This window comes from Colobus angolensis, unplaced genomic scaffold (genome assembly GCF_000951035.1).
Source record: "Colobus angolensis palliatus isolate OR3802 unplaced genomic scaffold, Cang.pa_1.0 Scaffold3, whole genome shotgun sequence".
NCBI lineage: Eukaryota > Metazoa > Chordata > Mammalia > Primates > Cercopithecidae > Colobus > Colobus angolensis.
The window spans coordinates 18,847,450-18,865,473 of NW_012116265.1; the positions used below are offsets into that span (position 1 = coordinate 18,847,450).

The following is an 18,024-nucleotide window of genomic DNA, read 5'->3' on the forward strand; positions in this document are numbered from 1 at the left end:
CAGGTTCAAGCGATTCTCCTGCCTTAGCCTCCCGAGTAGCTGGGATTATAGGCATTCGCCACCATGCCTGGCTAATTTTTGTATTTTTAGTAGAGATGGGGTTTTGCCATGTTAGCCAGACTGGTCTCAAACTCCTTACCTCAGATGATCCACTCCTTTTGGCCTCCCAAAGTGCTGGGATTACAGGCGTGAGCCTCTGTACCTGGTCACTCCTTCTCTTCTGTACTGCCACTGTTGCTATCCTAATTTCCCTTCCTTCTTTGCTTACTTTTTTCCTCTTTTTTCTTTTTCCTGTTTCATCATCTGAACTTCTAAATTTTTGTAGCCACTTTTTTCACTTGACTGGTAACAACTCACATTTTATTCTCCTTTTTTGAGACACAGTCTTGCTCTGTTGCCCAGCCTGGAGTGCAGTGGTGTGATCTCAGCTCAGTGCAGTGTCCACCACCCAGGTTCAAGTGCTTCTCCTGCCTCATCCTCCCAAGTAGCTGGAATTACAGGCATGTGCCACCATGCCCAGCTAATACATTTCATCTTCTTATCTTTTGACTCATCAATTTTTTTGTTGTTGCTTTTGCTCTGAGATATCCTTGTTTTCTTTTGGTCCATGCCTGTTCTGTACTCATGAGGGGTCTCAGGGATATTGTCAATTAAGTGATCTGTTAACATATATAAATAAACCAGCATTCAGAACAGCACATTAACTCTCTCTGCTTGTCCCAAAATAAGGGACTTTAAGGAGCAAACTGTTAAGGTCAGACTTGGATAAATGGAAATGTCACACAGGACAGAATCAGGATGTCACTGAAGATAAATTTAGTGCAGCAAATGCTATAGCACTTTCCAGCAGGGCTTCAGAGAGCTCATGTTTCTTGAACAGGTCTGTGTAGTTCATGACTTTAACTTCAGAATGAGGAATGTTAAATTTGGATTCTGTGGCTGGGCATATTACCTCTTGATGTTCCTATACTCCTCTGAACTGTACTTGATGGCCACATTCATGTCCAGGTCCTCTTTTAGGCTCTAGGAATATAGAAATGAGTATCAGAAAACCCCTGCTTTCAAGGAGCTCACAGTCTAGTAGAGTAGGGGACTAGCACAGGCAGGTGTTAGGTGCTGTAATAGCAGCAGCCTAGTCTTCTAAGTCCTGGAGTGCCCCAAGGCTCACTTGTCTCTCCAAAGTGAGCTTGTTCTCTTAAATTCCCCCTATACACTGACTGCTTTGTATCACCAGCCTTGACCTTGAGACTCATTTATTCAACAGCTCCTCAACTTGATGTCTAAATATAGGGTGGGCCATATAGCCCACTTAGACCAATCCTGATTCATGCCTTCATGTCTGTTGTCATGGCTTAATGATTAATAGCAACCCTGTTTCATTTAAAAAAAAAAAAAAAAAAAAAAGAGCCTGATTTGGATAAGAAGTTACAGGCATCTCAGACAAACTTAGTATACTCGAAATCAAACTTCTGATTTTCTGCCCAGACCTGTACCTCCTGCAGCCTTCCTGTCTCAGTAAATGGCAGCTTCATCCTACACTCCACATCCCATCCATATTGGTTATCTTCAGAATAAATCCAACCACTTCTCACCATCTCCACTACAACTGGTCTCCCTGCTTTCATCCTTGCTCCCCTCCCATCAGTTCTCCTCAGTAGACGGAGGGATTCTTTTAAATACCTACTGCTCAAAATCTCCAGTGGTTTCCTCTATCAGTGAGTAAGTACCAGAGTCATCACAGTGGCCTGACTGGCCCTATGTGAGCAGGACCCCAGCCACCTCCTGACCCCTTCTGCTATCACCATCCCTTCCTTTACTTTGTTCCAACTGTAGGGGTCTCCTTGTTCCTTGTTTGTGCTACTGACATTACTTTTGCTGTTGCTGTTCCCTCTGCCTGGAAACTCTTCCTCATTCTAGTAGATCTCTGTTCAAATGTCAGAACTCCTCTGACCTACCCTATCTAAAATAATGATATCCCACTCCACTGTTACTCTTTGTTTCCACTTATTTTTCTCCACCATTTATCTTCATAGCATTTATCACTACCTTAAATATTAGGTGTTTATTTATGTATTATCAGTCTCCCCTACTAGAATGTCAGTTCCACAGGGCAAGGACTTGGTTTTTTTCACTGCTCTATCACCCCATGCAGTACCTGTCATGAAGTAGATGTTCAGTCAGTGTTTGAATGACCAATAAAAAGTTGTTGAAGAAAAAGGTGAATGAATGAATGAATGAATGGCAGTACATAGGAAGAGTGGGTATTTTTACCCGAGTGGAATCAGGAAGAGTTTAGGCTTTATATAGGAGAATAAACAGCTTTCCTTTGTTTAGTACATAGTGGGAAGTCTTTCTAGCTCTAGGATATAAAGATGGAGAACCCAGAGAGAGTTGGGAAGCCAGTGTTCTGTTAAATGGTCTGTTGTTTAACTTGTTTTCTAGATAATCACATTTTTGCCTGGGGCAATGGTGGTAATGGCCGCCTGGCAATGACCCCCACAGAGAGACCACATGGCTCTGATATCTGTACCTCATGGCCTCGGCCTATTTTTGGATCTCTGCATCATGTCCCGGACCTATCTTGCCGCGGCTGGCATACCATTCTCATTGTTGGTAAGAGTTTCATATGTCTGGAGTTGGGATGGCTTTGACAGAGGATAGACCCACGTCTGAGGTACTGTTGGTCACACTCTTGGAAACAGAAATGTCCTGAAGAAGGCATTCTGTAAGTCTTCTAATGGTCAAGAATGCCATGCCTAGTGGTGGGAAGAGAACATTGTCATTTCCTGGAACTTTGCTATCTGCCATCTCTTGATTATTTTTTAATATAACTTTGGGCTCTGCCTCCCTGCTTAGAATTGATTTTTTTTTTTTTTGTCTTTTTTTTTGAGATGCAGTTTCACTCTTTTCACCCAGGCTGGAGTGCCATGGTGTGATCTTAGCTCACGGCAACCTCCACCTCCTGGGTTCAAGTGAATTCTCTCACCTCAGCCTCCCAAGTAGTTGGTACTAGAGGCACCCACCACCACACCCGACTAATTTTTGTATTTTTAGTAGAGACGGGGTTCCACCATGTTGGCCAGGCCGGTCTAGAACTCCTGACCTCAGGTGATCTACCTGCCTCGGCCTCCCAATGTGCCGGGATTACAGGCGTGAGCCACCATGCCCGGGCCTAGAATTTGTTACTTCTAATCATCCACCATTAATTTGTTGTCTGTGCTCATGCTTTCATGAGAAACATTCAGTACATCCTTTAAAAGAAACTTTAAATTATAAGTGCTTTCTGCATAAAGATTACTTTGTTATGAACTAATTTATAAATGCTTGTGTAAGAGTTTATAAGTCTACTTTTAGATCAGTGGTTTGCAACCTTAGCAGCACATACATTAGAATCCTTGAGAAGCGCTTTTTTTTTTTTTTTTTGAGACAGAGTCTTGCTGTGTCACCCAGGCTGGAGCGCAGTGGTGTGATCTCAGCGCACTGCAACCTCCCAGGTTCAAGCGACTCTCCTGCCTCAGCCTCCCGAGTAGCTGGGACTACAGGAGTGTACCACCACACCTGGCTAATTTTTGGATTTTTTAGTAGAAATGGGGTTTCACCATATTAGCCAGGCTGGTCTCAAACTCCCGACCTCATGATCCGCCCACCTTGGCCTCCCAAAGTGCTGAGATTACAGGCGTGAGCCACTGAACCCGGACAAGAAGCTTTTAAGAATACCATTGTCCAGACCCTATCCCTGACCAATTAAATCAGAATCTCGGGGGTGGAACCTATGGACCTATGCAGTGTTACTTCTTTTTTTTAAATTTTGAGACAGAGTCTCACTCCATTACCCAGAGTAGACTGCAGTGGCACAAACACAGCTCACTGCAGTTTTCCTCTCCCAGGCTCAATTGATCTCTCACCTGAGCCTCCCAAATAACTGGGACTACAGGCCAGTGCCACCACACCTGGCTAAGTTTTGTGTGTTTTTTAGAGATTGGGTTTTGCCATGTTGCCTAGGCTGGTCTCAAACACATGGTTACTTTCTAAAACTTCCCAGGTGATACCAGTGACCAGCCAAGGCAGACAGTTACTAATGTAGATGGTGAATATAATTAGAATAGCAAGTGGTGTTTAGCTTATGATACTAATTTCTAAAACTGTAAGTTATAAGTCTAAAGTTGTCTGAAGTCAGGGAGAGCAATTATCTCCCTATCCTAGTCTTCTCTCATTTTTCTTGCCTATATCTGTATACAGTGCTTACCTACCAAATATTTTTTCTCAGAGAAAGTATTGAATTCTAAGACCATCCGTTCCAATAGCAGTGGCTTATCCATTGGAACTGGTAAGTACCAATGTTTCAAGTACCAGTGGTTTTCTGAAGTGTGAATCTTTTGGTTAGATTCCATGTACACTCCAAAACCCAAAGGAAAATGGGAAATGTCTTTGGGAAGTAAAGAATACAGTGGTTAAGAGAGAGGATCATATTTTGGTTGGTTTCACAGTAAGTTATGACTTTTACATTGTGATCAGAGAGAGAGTACATCATCTTTGCCTCCAACGCATATGGAAGTTAACTAAGTAGCTTGCCCAGTACTGTAATATGACTTATGTATTATTCCTTTCCTTGCTATTCAAGGGGGTAGTGAGTCCTCTACTTCCACGGTATTCCCAGGGGTATTCTAGTCTAAAGAAATAGTTCACCAAAACAGGCACTCAGAATAAAACTCGGCTAAACTTTCAGTGTGGTTAGGAGAGTCATCCCAAAGATCTCTGATAGATTTCCTTTGACTGCTGTCTTTATGGTTCTTTATTATTGGGGACCATGCCAGGAATTGAATCTATTTTCCTTTTGATTTTCTGCCTGCTAGAGTCCCTGTAGCCTTTGATGTCTCAGAACCAGGATTCTGATTTATTTTATTTATTTATTTTTTTTGAGGCACAGTCTTGCTCTGTCGTCCAGGCTGGAGTGCAGTGGCTCATTGCATCCTCTGCCTCCCAGGTTCAAGTGGTTCACCTTCCTCAGCCTCCCAAGTAGCTGGGATTACAGGCATGCACCACCACACTCAGCTATTTTTTATATTTTTAGTAGGGATAGGGTTTCACCGTTTTGGCCAGGCTGGTCTCAAACTCCTGGCCTCAAGTGATCTGCCCACCTCAGCCTCCCAAAGTGCTGGGATTACAGGCATGAGCCACTATGCCCAGCCCAGATTCTGTAAATACCCAGAATAAAAGCAGATTAAAGCTGGGCACAGTGGCACAGCCGTTAATCCTAGGTACTCAGGAAGCTGAGTCAGGAGGATTACTTGAGGCCAGGAGTTCAAGGTTGCAGTGCACTATCATTATGCCTATGAATAGCCACTGCAATCCGGACCTGGGCAATATAGCAAGACCCTATCTCGAATGAATGAATAAATACATAAACAATCGGCCAAACAGATTAAACCTCCAAAAACAAAACAGCTGAAAACATGATCTAGACTTGTTGAACTTCAGTTTACACATATACACTGACTTATTATACCATATTATATATAGTTTACTTAAGTAGCCCATTGCTTGGCATCTCTGTTTATGTATATTAATATCTGTCAAAACTGACTAAAGATCTTTTGCTAAGCACAGCAGTTCGACTACAACTTTGTTTTGCTAGAACAGTATTTAAAGGAAAAACATAAAATTAAAAGCAAATGTCCATTGGTGGGAAGATGTAAACTCGAGGAAGAGCAGGGATTTTTGTCTTTTTTATTTATCAATTTTATCTACTTGCCTAGAACAGTGCCTGGCAAATGGTAAATGCTCAGTAACTGTTGATTAAATGCATTGTAACCATCCATTGGAGTGAAAGTGAACATCTCCAAATAGTTCCATAATGTGAAATGTAAAAAGCAAGTTACAGCAGACTACATGGCCTTTTTATAAAGTTTAGAAACAAGTAAAATAGGCTGGGCATGGTGGCTCACGCCTGTAATACCAGCACTTTGGGAGGCCAAGGCAGGCAGATCACAAGGTCAGGAGATTGAGACTATCTTGGCCAACATGGTGAAACCCTGTCCCTGCTAAAATACAAAAAAAAATTAGCCGGGTATGGTGGTGCACACCTGTATTCCCAGCTACTCGGGAGGCTGAGGCAGGGGAATTGCTTGAACCTGGGAGACGGGGGTTGCAGTGAGCCACGATTGTGCCACTGTATGCCAGCCTGGCGAAAGAGTGAGACTCCATTTTAAAAAATAAATAAATAAAAGTAAAATAAATAGTAATGTGTTATTTAAGGATGCATGAAGGCGATAAAGTTTTTAAGAAGAAATGATAAACATAAAATGAAACAGAATGGTTTCATCTGGGTAGAAGGCCACAGAAGGAAGGAATTCACAAGGCAAATACAGTGATATAGGTAATGCTCTAGTTCAGCAGTGTCCAGTAGATCTTTCTGCAATGGTGGAAATGTTCCATATCTGTGCTGTTCAGTATACTAGCTACCAGCCTTCTGTGGCTATTGATCTCTCAAGAGAGTAGCTCGTGTGACTGAGGAACTGAATTTTTAATTCTCTTTAAGTTTAAGCAGGCATATATGGCTAGTAACTCATATTGGATAGTGCAGTTCTAGTTCTAGTAGCAGATAGACCTATGTTTATTGTTAGGCATGAAAATTTACATGTATGTTAAAATAGTCTTAGGTATATCTAAAATGCAGCATAATCTTAAAAAGCCATTTAAAACAAAAAAGTAAGCTTCAGAACTCACTTTGGTAACTATAGTTCTGCTGCTTCTGTAGGATCTCAGCATGACCCAGTTAGTCCCCAGGCCAGCATAGCAGGTGATAATTAACCCTTCTTTACATTTAGCCTCAGAAAATACCAGGCATCAGAATAAGGATCTCTGAGGAGTAAGAGAAAAAAAGAAAATACCAGGCAATTTTTTTAACTTTGACAAATTAATCTTCTTAATTATATTTTTCTTTGGCCCATATTAAAATTCAGTTTCATTTCCTGACCACACATCAGCTAGTCTTCATTAAGGTTGCTTGGTATATGCTGTATGATATGAAAGAACCAGCCATTATATTATAAAAATTCATACAGATAGTCATCAGAGAATGTAATGTTCACATTAAATTTTGAAGAATTGGCCAGCCGCAGTGGCTAACGCCTGTAATCCCAGCACTTTGGGAGGCCAAGGCAGGCAGATCACCTGAGGTCAGGAGTTTGAGACCACCCTGGCCAACATAGTGAAATCCCACCTCTACTAAAAATACAAAAATTAGCTGGGCACGGTGGTACATGCCTGTAATCCCAGCTACCCAGGAGGCTGAGACAGGAGAATTGCTTGAACCTGGGAGGCAGAGGTTGCAGTGAGCCGAGATCGGGCCACTGCACTCCAGCCTGAGCAACAGAAGCTAGACTCGGTCTCAAAAAAAAAAAAAAGTTGAAGAATTCAACATTCAGATTTTCCCTGGACAGGGAGTTAATGGTAAGTTTATTTGGCAACTTTAAGAGGAGTTTGACTCAAATATTAAAGACCTTTTTATATAAGATAAATGTCTATGGAGGATGCTGGAATCTGAATGTATCTTTTAAAGAAGCAAAGTAAGCATGGGTGCTAGATTTGGTGGGCTGTAGTTGGGGGAATTGTTTGGTAATGCTTTTAGAATATTGATAACCTGCTATGGATATAAGATAAAGTTGGTAAATGGAATTATCATTATGAGCATCCTGCTACACAAATATAACTATACAAAATTACAAAACATAGTTTGTATGAAAACCAAAAATTTCATCCCTAATACTTGACTTGCACTGTTGCCATTGCACTTCATGCAGCTTTAGGCACCTTTCCAGGTTAAGTGGGGTTGTCAGGTGGTAAATCTGTCTTGCTGCATGGCAAAGCTGTCTATTTCCGTGCTGTGTATCTGTCAGTGTTTCAGAGCTCTAGCCCGGGAGGAGGCGGCGGGGGCGGCAGTGGTGAAGAAGAGGACAGTCAGCAGGAATCTGAAACTCTTGACCCAAGTGGAGGCTTCCGAGGAACAATGGAAGCAGACCGAGGAATGGAAGGTTTAATCAGTCCCACAGAGGCCATGGGGAACAGTAATGGGGCCAGCAGCTCCTGTCCTGGCTGGCTTCGAAAGGTAATTCCTTTGGAAGAAGTAACTTGGATAAAATATCTGACCCTTTGCAGGAACTAGAAAGAGCTGTCAGGGTCTCTCAGTTTTCCAAGTACCTAGTAAACTGTTGTGCATCCTGAATCCAGCCTTCTGATTTCTACCTGGAAAGAAACTGCCTAATCACTAATCCTTTTTTCTTTCCAAAAAGAGATAAAAAGTGTTCTCATACCCTTGTTACTTAAGTGAATGTATTATAAGTTACTATAACCTACCTTGATGGCAGTTTTTGTAGTACATGTATATAAAGATTAAGCTTACAGATTTTATGCTGTCATTTATAGAAATGGAATATTGGAGCAATTGGAATGCCTTACAATAGGAAATGGTTGATGAAAGTTGAGATACAGAAAGTAAAAATGTTGGATTGGGCACAGTGTCTCATGCCTATAATTCCACCACTTTGGGAGGCTGAGGCAGGAGGATCACTTGAACCTAGGAGCTCAAGACCAGCTTGGGCAACACAGCAAGACCTTGTCTGTACAAAAAATTTAAAAAATTAGCCGGGTGTGGTAGTGTGCACCTATAGTCCCAGCTACTCAGGAGGCTGTGGCAGGATGACCACTTGAACCTGGGAAGTCAAGGCTGAAGTGAGCCGAGCTGTGCCATGATTGCACCACTGCAATCCAGCCTGCGCGACAAAGCGAAACCCTGTTCAAAAAAAAAAAAAAGAAAGTAAAAATGTTGAAGTATATTTCTTTTCATGAAAAGTTAGTCACAACATATGGCTATGCAGAAGAGGATGAAATATCTGTATGATCTCATTCTTTTAGGAAATATGTAATACAAATGTCGACAAGACTATGTATTGACAGTTTTTAAAGTGGTTGTCTGTGAGTGATAGAATTGCTGGTGAATTTTATTAGTTTCCTTTGCCCATTTGTATTTTCTCATTTTCTACAGTGAATATTTATGGTTTGTGAAATTTTAAATTTTTTACCAAAAAAAAAAAAAAGACCAGGCATGATGGCTCCCACCTGTAATTCCAGCACTTTGGGAGGCCAAGGCAGGAGGATTGCTTGAGCCCAGGAGTTTGAGACCAGCCTAGACATCATAGGGAGATCCCATCTCTATAAAACTTAAAAAAGAAATAAGGCCGGGGCCAGGCATGGTGGCTCACACCTGTAGTCCCAGCTTTTTGGGAGGCCAAGGCAGGAGGATCACCTGAGGTCAGGATTTTGAGAACAGCCTGGCCAGTCATGGTGAAACCCCATCTCTACTAAAAACACAAAAATTAGCTGGGCAAGGTGGCTCATGCCTATAATCCCAGCACTTTGGGAGGCCAAGGCAGGCAGATCACAAGGACAAGAGATCAAGACCATCCTGGCCAACATGGTGAAACCCCATCTCTACTAAAAATACAAAACTTAGCCACACGTGGTGATGCAGACCTGTAGTCCCAGCTGCTCAGGAGGCTGAGGCAGGAGAATCGCTTGAACCCGGGAGGTGGAGGTTGCAGTGAGCCGAGATCACGCCAGTGCACTCTGGCCTGGTGACAGAGCAAGACTCCGTCTCAAAAAAAAAAAAAAATAAAGCAGCTGGATGTGGTGGCATGCACCTGTAATCCCAGCTACCTGGGAGGCTGAGCTAGGAGAATCATTTGAGCCCAGGAGGCAAAGGTTGCAGTGAGCTGAGACTGCACCACTGCAGTCCAGCCTGGGGGACAAAGTGAGACTCCATCTTAAAAAATAAATAGATATATAAATAAGGCTGGGCGAGGTGGCTCACACCTGAAATCCCAGCACTTTGGGAGGCCAAGGTGGGCAGATCACTTGAGGTCAGGAGTTCGAGACCAGCCTGGCCAACATGGTGAAACTGTCTCTACTAAAAATACAAAAAATTAGCCAGGTGTGGTGGTACACGCTTGTAATTACAGCTACTTGGGAGACTGAGGTAGGAGGACCACTTGAATCCGGGAGGTGAAGTTTGCAGTGAGCCAAGATTGTGCCAGTGCACTCCAGCCTGGTGACAGAGTGAGATTCTGTCTCAAAAAAATAATAATAATTAGCCGGGCATGGTGGCACATGCCTGTGGTCCTAGCTACTCAGGAGGCTGATGTGGAAGGATCATTTGAGTCCCAAAGGTCAAAACTACAGTGAGTCATGGTTGTGCCACTGCTCTCCAGCCTGGGCAACAGAGCAAGGCCCTGTTTCAAAAAAGAATCTGTAGATTTAAAGCTCCCTGTCTAATAAGACTAAACTTGCTAGTGATTTGAGGAGGGTGAACAGAGGAAACAGCATGCTGTTCTGTCTGCACCTTTAGCCTCAGCTTTCAGCAGTGTGGCAGCCAGCCTCACTGCCACTTCCTTGGAACTTCCCAGCTCACTGAATAGCCTGTGTAGAATAAGTGTGTTGGAGTGACACACCAGACACTCCAGCCTGTGTTCTTTGAGTTTGCCTTTGCATCACTGTTCCTCCCCTGATGCAGGGTTGGCAGTTTGCTCACAGGTAGGCTGTGATATGTTGCTAACCACAACTGTCTTGCCCACTAGAGGGTGCTGATGTCATGACAGAGGAAAAACTGTAACAAAAAGGAGAAGGGAATTTGGGAGGAAGCAAATACTGCAAACAGACTAATGAGAGTCTTTCTCATTTACATAGGAGCTGGAAAATGCAGAATTTATCCCCATGCCTGACAGCCCATCTCCTCTCAGTGCAGCATTTTCAGAATCTGAGAAAGATACCCTGCCCTATGAAGAGCTGCAAGGACTCAAAGTGGCCTCTGAAGCTCCTTTGGAACACAAGCCCCAAGTAGGAGCCTGGGTAACTGAACTTTTTGCCTTTGAATCACAACTAGGTAAACAGTCACTACAAGCTCTGCCCAGTTCTTCTGGCCTCACTCTAGCTTTTGGGTTTCAGTTGCCCTGCATCAACTTATACTGTCTCTTCAGCAGTACTTAAAGCCTGAACCCAAGACTAAACTCAGTTGCCTCAGAAAGGTATTTACCCTTCCACATTTCTGAAAGGCTAACACCTTTCTAAAAGGATTGTCTTTTCCCTCTGCCTCAGAAATACCAAAATTCAAATTCAGTTTTTCATGACACTGGCAGGGTAATTTAGAGGCTCTAAATATAAAAAAGAAATAATAATGGTAGTCTAGTGAGGAAGCAACACATGTACACCTAACCTTGGTAAAAATGACATTGTGGTAAATACCTCAATAAAACTATAAGCCAAGGTCATGAAACTTTTTCTATAAAAGGCTGCATAATTATTTTAGACTTCTCCTATTAAAGGCCACATAGTAATTATTTGAGACCATTTTAGACCGAAATATGTACAGCCTCTTTTGCAACTACTTGACTCTGACATTATAGCACAAAAAGCAGCCTCAAGTAATACATAATGAATGGGCATCCTTGTGTTCCAATAAAATTGTGTTTACAAAAACAGGCAGTAGGCCAGAATTGGCCCGTGGGCTATTTGCTGAACCCTCCTATAAACAAAATACAGTAGAAAAGAGAAAAATCCAGACTAGGATCATCAGAAAGCTTCCCAGAAGAGGTAATCATACCTTTGAAACTTCAAGGTGAATGTTTTACTTTCTCTGTCAGTTCACCTTCTTAAATTGTGTTGGTGGTCCTGTTTACTGACCACCTCTCAAATTTTTTCTAAAGTGTGATTCACGGCATTTCATGAATATTGACACTTTGGGTCTCACAGTGATCTGAAAGACTTGTTCCAAACCAAATCATGCTTTGCCTTACTTCAGCATTTTAAACAAGAAGATACCAGTGCACTTCAAAATTTTTCACAAAGTCTTCCAAAATAGATGATTGGTCTCCCACCTTGGCCTAATGGGGACTGAGGCAGAGAGTTTGCTTTCCCTGTTATGTCAGTGCCCATTGCTGTTATAATGCTAGCATTTCTGTTTCTCTTACATATATTCATGTGTATATATGATTTATCTTGTTAATTTAAAAGTAAAATCTGATTACACCTAGAGGAAGTTTGGATTGAGGAGCTATGACACCTGGGCAGAACCTCCTGCAATCTCTTCTTGTCTCTCTAGTCACCTCGGCTGAATTCTGCAGTAACCTGTGCTGGGAAGGGAACACCACTGACTCCTCCTGCCTGTGCGTGCAGCTCTCTGCAGGTGGAGGTTGAGAGATTGCAGGGTCTGGTGTTAAAGTGTCTGGCTGAACAACAGAAGCTACAACAAGAAAACCTCCAAATTTTTACCCAACTGCAGAAGTTAAACAAGAAATTAGAAGGAGGGCAGCAGGTGAGAGCATTAAAAGAATAATCCAATTTCTAAGCCTGTTTTGAAGAATCACAGAAACAAAACACGAAGTACTGAAATAGACTTGTCCCTTTGCAGGTCCTTCCTTTTTTTTTTTTTTTTTTGAGATGGAGTCTTGCTCTATTGCCAGGCCGGAGTTCAGTGGCGCAATCTCAGCTTACTGCAGCTTCCACCTCCCGGATTCAAGCAATTCTTCTGCCTCAACCTCCCGAGCAGCTGGGACTACAGGTGCACGCCACCACGCCCGGCTAGTTTTTATATTTTTAGTAGAGACGGGGTTTCACCATGTTAGCCAGGATGATCTCGCTTTCTTGACCTCGTGATCCACCTGCCTCAGCCTCCCAAAGTGATGGGATTACAGGCATGAGCCACCATGCCCGGCCGATCCTTACTTTTTAATGATATCACTTTTATAATTATAATCCAGAAGCCTTGGGCCTTGTTCAGGCACCTAGATTGAATCATTTTCATCACTTGCATTGCTTTTTCTTTGTGTTTTTTCTTTTACAAAACTTAATTACATACCTCTGAAAGTACAGACATTCTTCTGAACAACCACAATACTATAACCACACCTAAAAAAATTAATACTAGTACTCTCAATTCTCATCTAGTATCCAGCTGATACCCCAATTTTCCCAGTTTTCCCCACAAAAATGTCCTTTATAACCATTTTTTATCAGACTAGAATCCAGTCAAGAACCCCACATTATATTTGGTTATGTCTCTTATTTCTTTTCATCTAAAACAGTTCCCTCCACCACCATCACCTTTTAAAAATTATTTATTTATTTTTATTTTTATTATTATTATTTTTTGAGACAGTCTCACTGTGTCACCCAGGCTGGAGTGCAGTGGCGTGATCTCAGCTTACTGCAACCTCCACCTCCCGGTTCAAGCGATTCTTCTGCCTCAGCATCCCGAGTAGCTGGGACTATGGGTGTGCACCACCACACCCGGCTAATTTTTGTATTTTTAGTAGAGATGGGGTTTCACCATATTGGCCAGGCTGGTGTCGAACCTTGTGATCCACCCACCTCGGCCTCCCAAAGGGCTAGGATTACCAGTGTGAGCCACTGCGCCCAGCCTTATTTATGTATTTATTTTGAGACAGGGTCTTGCTTTGTCACCAAGGCTGGAGTGCAGTGGCACAAACATGGCTCACTGCAGCCTTGACTTCCCAGGCTCAAGTGATTCTCCCACCTTAGCCCCCCAAGTAGCTGGAACTACAGGCATGATCCACCATGCTCTGCTTCATCTTTTTTAAAAAAATACTTTTATGATACTGACTTGTTGAAGAAACCAGGCCAGTTGTTCAACAGAATGTCCCACATTCTAGATTTGTCTTGTTTTCTCAGGGTGTTGTCTAACTTGTTTTTCTGTCACCCTGTCTTTTCTGAAAACTGGAAGTTTAACCTAAGGCTTGATTAGATTCACATTAAACATTTTTAGTGAAAATACTTCAAAAGCGATTCTGCTTGCATTATTTTTTGAGAGCCATGCCATTGTTTTATATAGAGGGAAACAGAAGCAGAGAAATAAGGTTAGGCCCTTGGCTTTGCCATTTACCAGCTGTAGGTGTTTGGGCTACTTACTTTGTTTTCTCTGAGCCCTGGTTTCTCACCTGAAAGAAAATAATAGATACCTTGTATGGTTCTTTGGAGGATTAAATGAACTAATGTTTATGAAATTACTTTAGAAATTAATATACAGGCTGAGCACGGTGGCTCACACCTATGATCCCAGCACTTTGGGAGATTGCTTGAGCCCAGGAGTTCGAGACTAGCCTGGGCAATGTGGTGAAATCCCATCTCTACCAAAAATAAAAACTAGCTGGGCAGATGGCACACGCCTATAATCCCAGTTATTCAGGAGGCTGAGTTGGGAGGATCACCTGAATCTGGGGACAGCGAGGCTGCAGTAATCCATGATCACACCACTGCACTTTGGTGTAAGCAACAGAGCAAGACCCTGTCTCAAAAAAAAAAAAAAAAACCACAAGGTAAGATTGGCAGCTCTAACAGGGAGAAGATTGTTTTGCCCAGGACATTTTCCATTTTAAAACTGAGAGTTCTGCATCCCAGGAAACCCCACAGTCCTGGACAAACCTGGATAGTTGGTCACCCCACCTGCAATAAATATAAAGGTATGACTGTGTAAAATAGTGCCATGAGTGTCTCACAAGATCGTGGCTATAAATCCTTAGAGGTTGGCATTGAAAATATAGTACTGAACTACTGCTGTGACTAGGTGGCACTGTTGCTAATATAGAACTGTGTTTTATCCGGACAGGTGGGGATGCATTCCAAAGGAACTCAGACCGCAAAGGAAGAGATGGAAATGGATCCAAAGCCTGACTTAGATTCAGATTCCTGGTGCCTCCTGGGAACAGATTCCTGTCGACCCAGCCTCTAGTCTCCTGAGCCTATAGAGCCCCCAGGAAACTGGGACCCAAAGAACTTCACAGCACACTTACCGAATGCAGAGAGCAGCTTTCCTGGCTTTGTTCACTTGCAGAAGAGGAGCGCGAGGCAGAGGCTCTGAAGCACTTTCCTTTTACATTTGGAGAGTGGCATTGCCTTTTAGATAGGATCTAGGAGTGATTTTATTGTTTTGGAGAATGGAAGGGCCCCCATGGCCCTGGCTTTGTCATCAGGGACTGCCATAGCAACAGCAGCTCTGTACCTCATCTGTTGATCCCACCTTTGAAGAGGAGACACAGTGCTCACCTTAATTGCGCTGGTAGCAGCTTATATCCCATGTATCATTTTCACCATTGATTGGAAGCTGCCTTGGGAATTCAGTACCAGGCATTACCCCTCTGGGTGGGAGAGGGAAAAGTGTAAAGCTGGAGTGGGCTGGAGTCAGGCGTGGCCCGCCCAGTGTCCTCTGCAGAGTGGTGAAGTAGTCTGAGCCCTCTCGGGAGCCCAGAGTCCAGGAAAGTATGTCTGATGGAGTCCATCTAAGGCTTGTTTCCAGAAAGTTCAGTTACTCTGTGCAGCTAAATGCTTCAGGAGGAAAGATAGGCTTAGGTTGCTTTTCCTCTGAGGGTTAATTGAAATTTCTTGAGTGAGGAGTAGAGAAAGGGCAGGACCCTCCTCATCACACAGCTGGTGTTTCAGGCTGTGGCCAGTGCAGGGTGGGATTTCCTAGCTGTGGATGAGGTAATAAGGTGTGTCTGAAGGATGAGGTGTCTCAGAGAATTGAGTCCATGGGGCAGTCAGAATACCTGAAGAGAAAATCATGAAGAAGAAAAGGTCTTCCTTTAGCTGCCTCTACTTGGTATCTTAGAGAGGGCTTAGAGAGCTCTCCGTCTTCTGCCCATGGAAAGACTTCTTGAGCCTCTGCCTTCATGGCTGTTAGGGTTCTGATCTTGATAGCAGCAGCCCCAACCACTTTCTTTCTGTGTGTCTAGTCAGTATTTTTCTCCTTTTGGTGTTTTATGAAGCCATATGATAACCAATGAATCTGTATCACCTTTCCTACCTGAGTGACCCAAAGCCAGCACCAAATCCTGGGAGTCCCTGAAGCCTAAGAGAACAGGTAGAACTTGCAAAAGGAATTTGGCTGAGAGCTCACTTCTAATCCTGTACTCATTGTGTCTTTGTAGATAGAAAAAAGCTAGCTTTGCCAAAGAGAAATAGTGTCCTAGAAGAACAAAACTTCATATAGAAAGTTCTAGGCAAGTATTTGATGGTTTCCTTAAGGATGTGAGCTTTGTGTTTCCACCTAGCCTTGTAAAATGTTCCTGTGGTATTTTGTATCACACATCCTACCTTTGATGAGTCTCACATCCCACCTTCTTACAAACAGCTAAAATAATTTTGTTTCATTTTCCCCAGACCAAAATGTTTGATCATCTGTTCAACATTATGGGAGGTCCTGTGCAATGGGAATCTTGCCATTTCCCCAAAACTGGTGGCATAAAGGCTGATGCTTGGGGAGAACCCTGTTGCTGGGGACAGGCAACTCTGTTTAATGGGATCTTCTTTGGTTTGATGTTCCCATTGTTTTCTCAGTTCTGGGAAGCCTAGTATATTAGTACTAATGTAATCACTGAAACCTTTTCTTGAAATCAGGGAAGCAGCCAAACTTTGATTAAAGTTGCAAGTTCTGGAGACTTGCGGGGGTTGCCGTAAACCCTGACAGTGGGTTTTGGTTCAGCATGTAAATGCAACTTTGATTTTCTTAAGGACTGATTGGCCTGTCATGTCCCTATATCCTCATGCTCATCATCTCAGCAGGCCTGAGAGGCCAGGTCAGTTTGGGTGTTCATCATGAAGATTGCTTCTGCTGTAGAGCTGAGGGACATGGGCACATTGCTGAGAAGGTGGGGTGAAAGTGAGTGCTGGGGGTGGGTGAGCACCCTGGTCTTGTTCATAGGGGAGTCTTTCCCTAGCAGTAGAACGCTGTGGTCATTTTCTCTAGCATATTCCCTTGGGAAGTCTAGATTTGCTATTAATCTGGCTGAGAATCTAAGTTCTGTGCCTTAGAGACAGTTTGCACTTTCTCATATTGTGCCTGAGACAGCCATATGATTTTTTTCCCCACCAAACAAGTATGCAAACAGAAACCAGTTCAAAGGGGGATGGAGTAAAAGATGAAGCAGTAGAAATGCCTTTGAATGGTTTTCTGTAGCTAATTCTCTTTAAATTTTGTCCTGCTTTTTTCTTTATGCAGTGCTAGGTGTTTTAAGCTTTCTAGTAGTGTTGCTTTTGAGTTACAGTATAACCTGAGTTACTCCTCTGCTCTAACATTGTTGCGGAAGAACTAGTTTATTGTTAGCCAGGTTGCTTGAAAGGTTGAGGGTGGAGTGGTTTGGCATTTCTGTTTTAAATAAATATTTAAGCTCTTAATCAGTACTGTGCCTCAGTAAGCCTGTGCATGGACCTTAGTCTCTGGGGATAAAACATCCAGATTCTAGGCCTCCTTGAATCTTTGATTCTGTGAGTCTTTATATAAATAGTGTTCTTGGAACAGAAACAATGCAAGGGACATTTACACAGAAATAGTCTTTGCTTCTCTCCAGTTTTTTATTCTTGCCAGCAGAATCATTTCTGCTGCTACAGCTTTTTTCCCCAAAATGTCTAAAAGTGCTGAAAGTGCAGAGGGAGGGAAAAATTTAGCCACTAAAAGGATGATTCTTTCTTGTACCTACCTCCTCAGTCTCAGTGGGGGCCTTTCCAAGTGATAATGCCAGTTTATGGTTTGTAAAACTTTTCCCTCAAAGAGATTGAACTGAATTTGGTCTCCCTGGCATAGCACAGCCATGTTACTTCTCTTGGCTGAGCCTTTCATTGAAGTTTAAAGCAAAAGTACACTAAAAATTTTCATTTCACTTGCCATATGTTCACAAACATTCATAATAGAACAATTCAGGGGCAAGAATGCATTTTAAATAAATTCATCCAGATGAAATCCCTAAACCTCCAAAAAAGTATTCATGATGGTCAGGGCAGACTGGGCTGTTATTAGGACTATAAAACATGTTCCTTCCTGCTGCAATGCCAAAAATAATTTATTGTTTCAATGATTAACTGTGGAAATAAACATGCTGATCATTAAACCTCACACAATCATGAACATCAGAGAGAAAAACTCCACTATGTCACATCTCTGTTACCTCCTGTGTAGCTGTGGAG

The 18,024-nt window shown here is 42.7% G+C and overlaps 1 protein-coding gene across 1 annotated transcript in view; it reads left to right on the forward strand.

The window, feature by feature from the left end:
* Nucleotides 1–17,244, forward strand: part of NEK9 (NIMA-related kinase 9) — a 49,583-nt gene extending 32,339 nt beyond the window's left edge. The window contains exons 17-22 of the mRNA XM_011949541.1: nucleotides 2,443–2,613; nucleotides 4,268–4,327; nucleotides 7,899–8,107; nucleotides 10,741–10,902; nucleotides 12,152–12,364; nucleotides 14,675–17,244. Coding sequence (XP_011804931.1) covers nucleotides 2,443–2,613; nucleotides 4,268–4,327; nucleotides 7,899–8,107; nucleotides 10,741–10,902; nucleotides 12,152–12,364; nucleotides 14,675–14,797 — 938 coding nt within the window. The 3' untranslated portion in view covers nucleotides 14,798–17,244. The remainder of the gene's footprint in view (nucleotides 1–2,442; nucleotides 2,614–4,267; nucleotides 4,328–7,898; nucleotides 8,108–10,740; nucleotides 10,903–12,151; nucleotides 12,365–14,674) is intronic.
* Nucleotides 17,245–18,024: the final 780 nt, after the last annotated feature.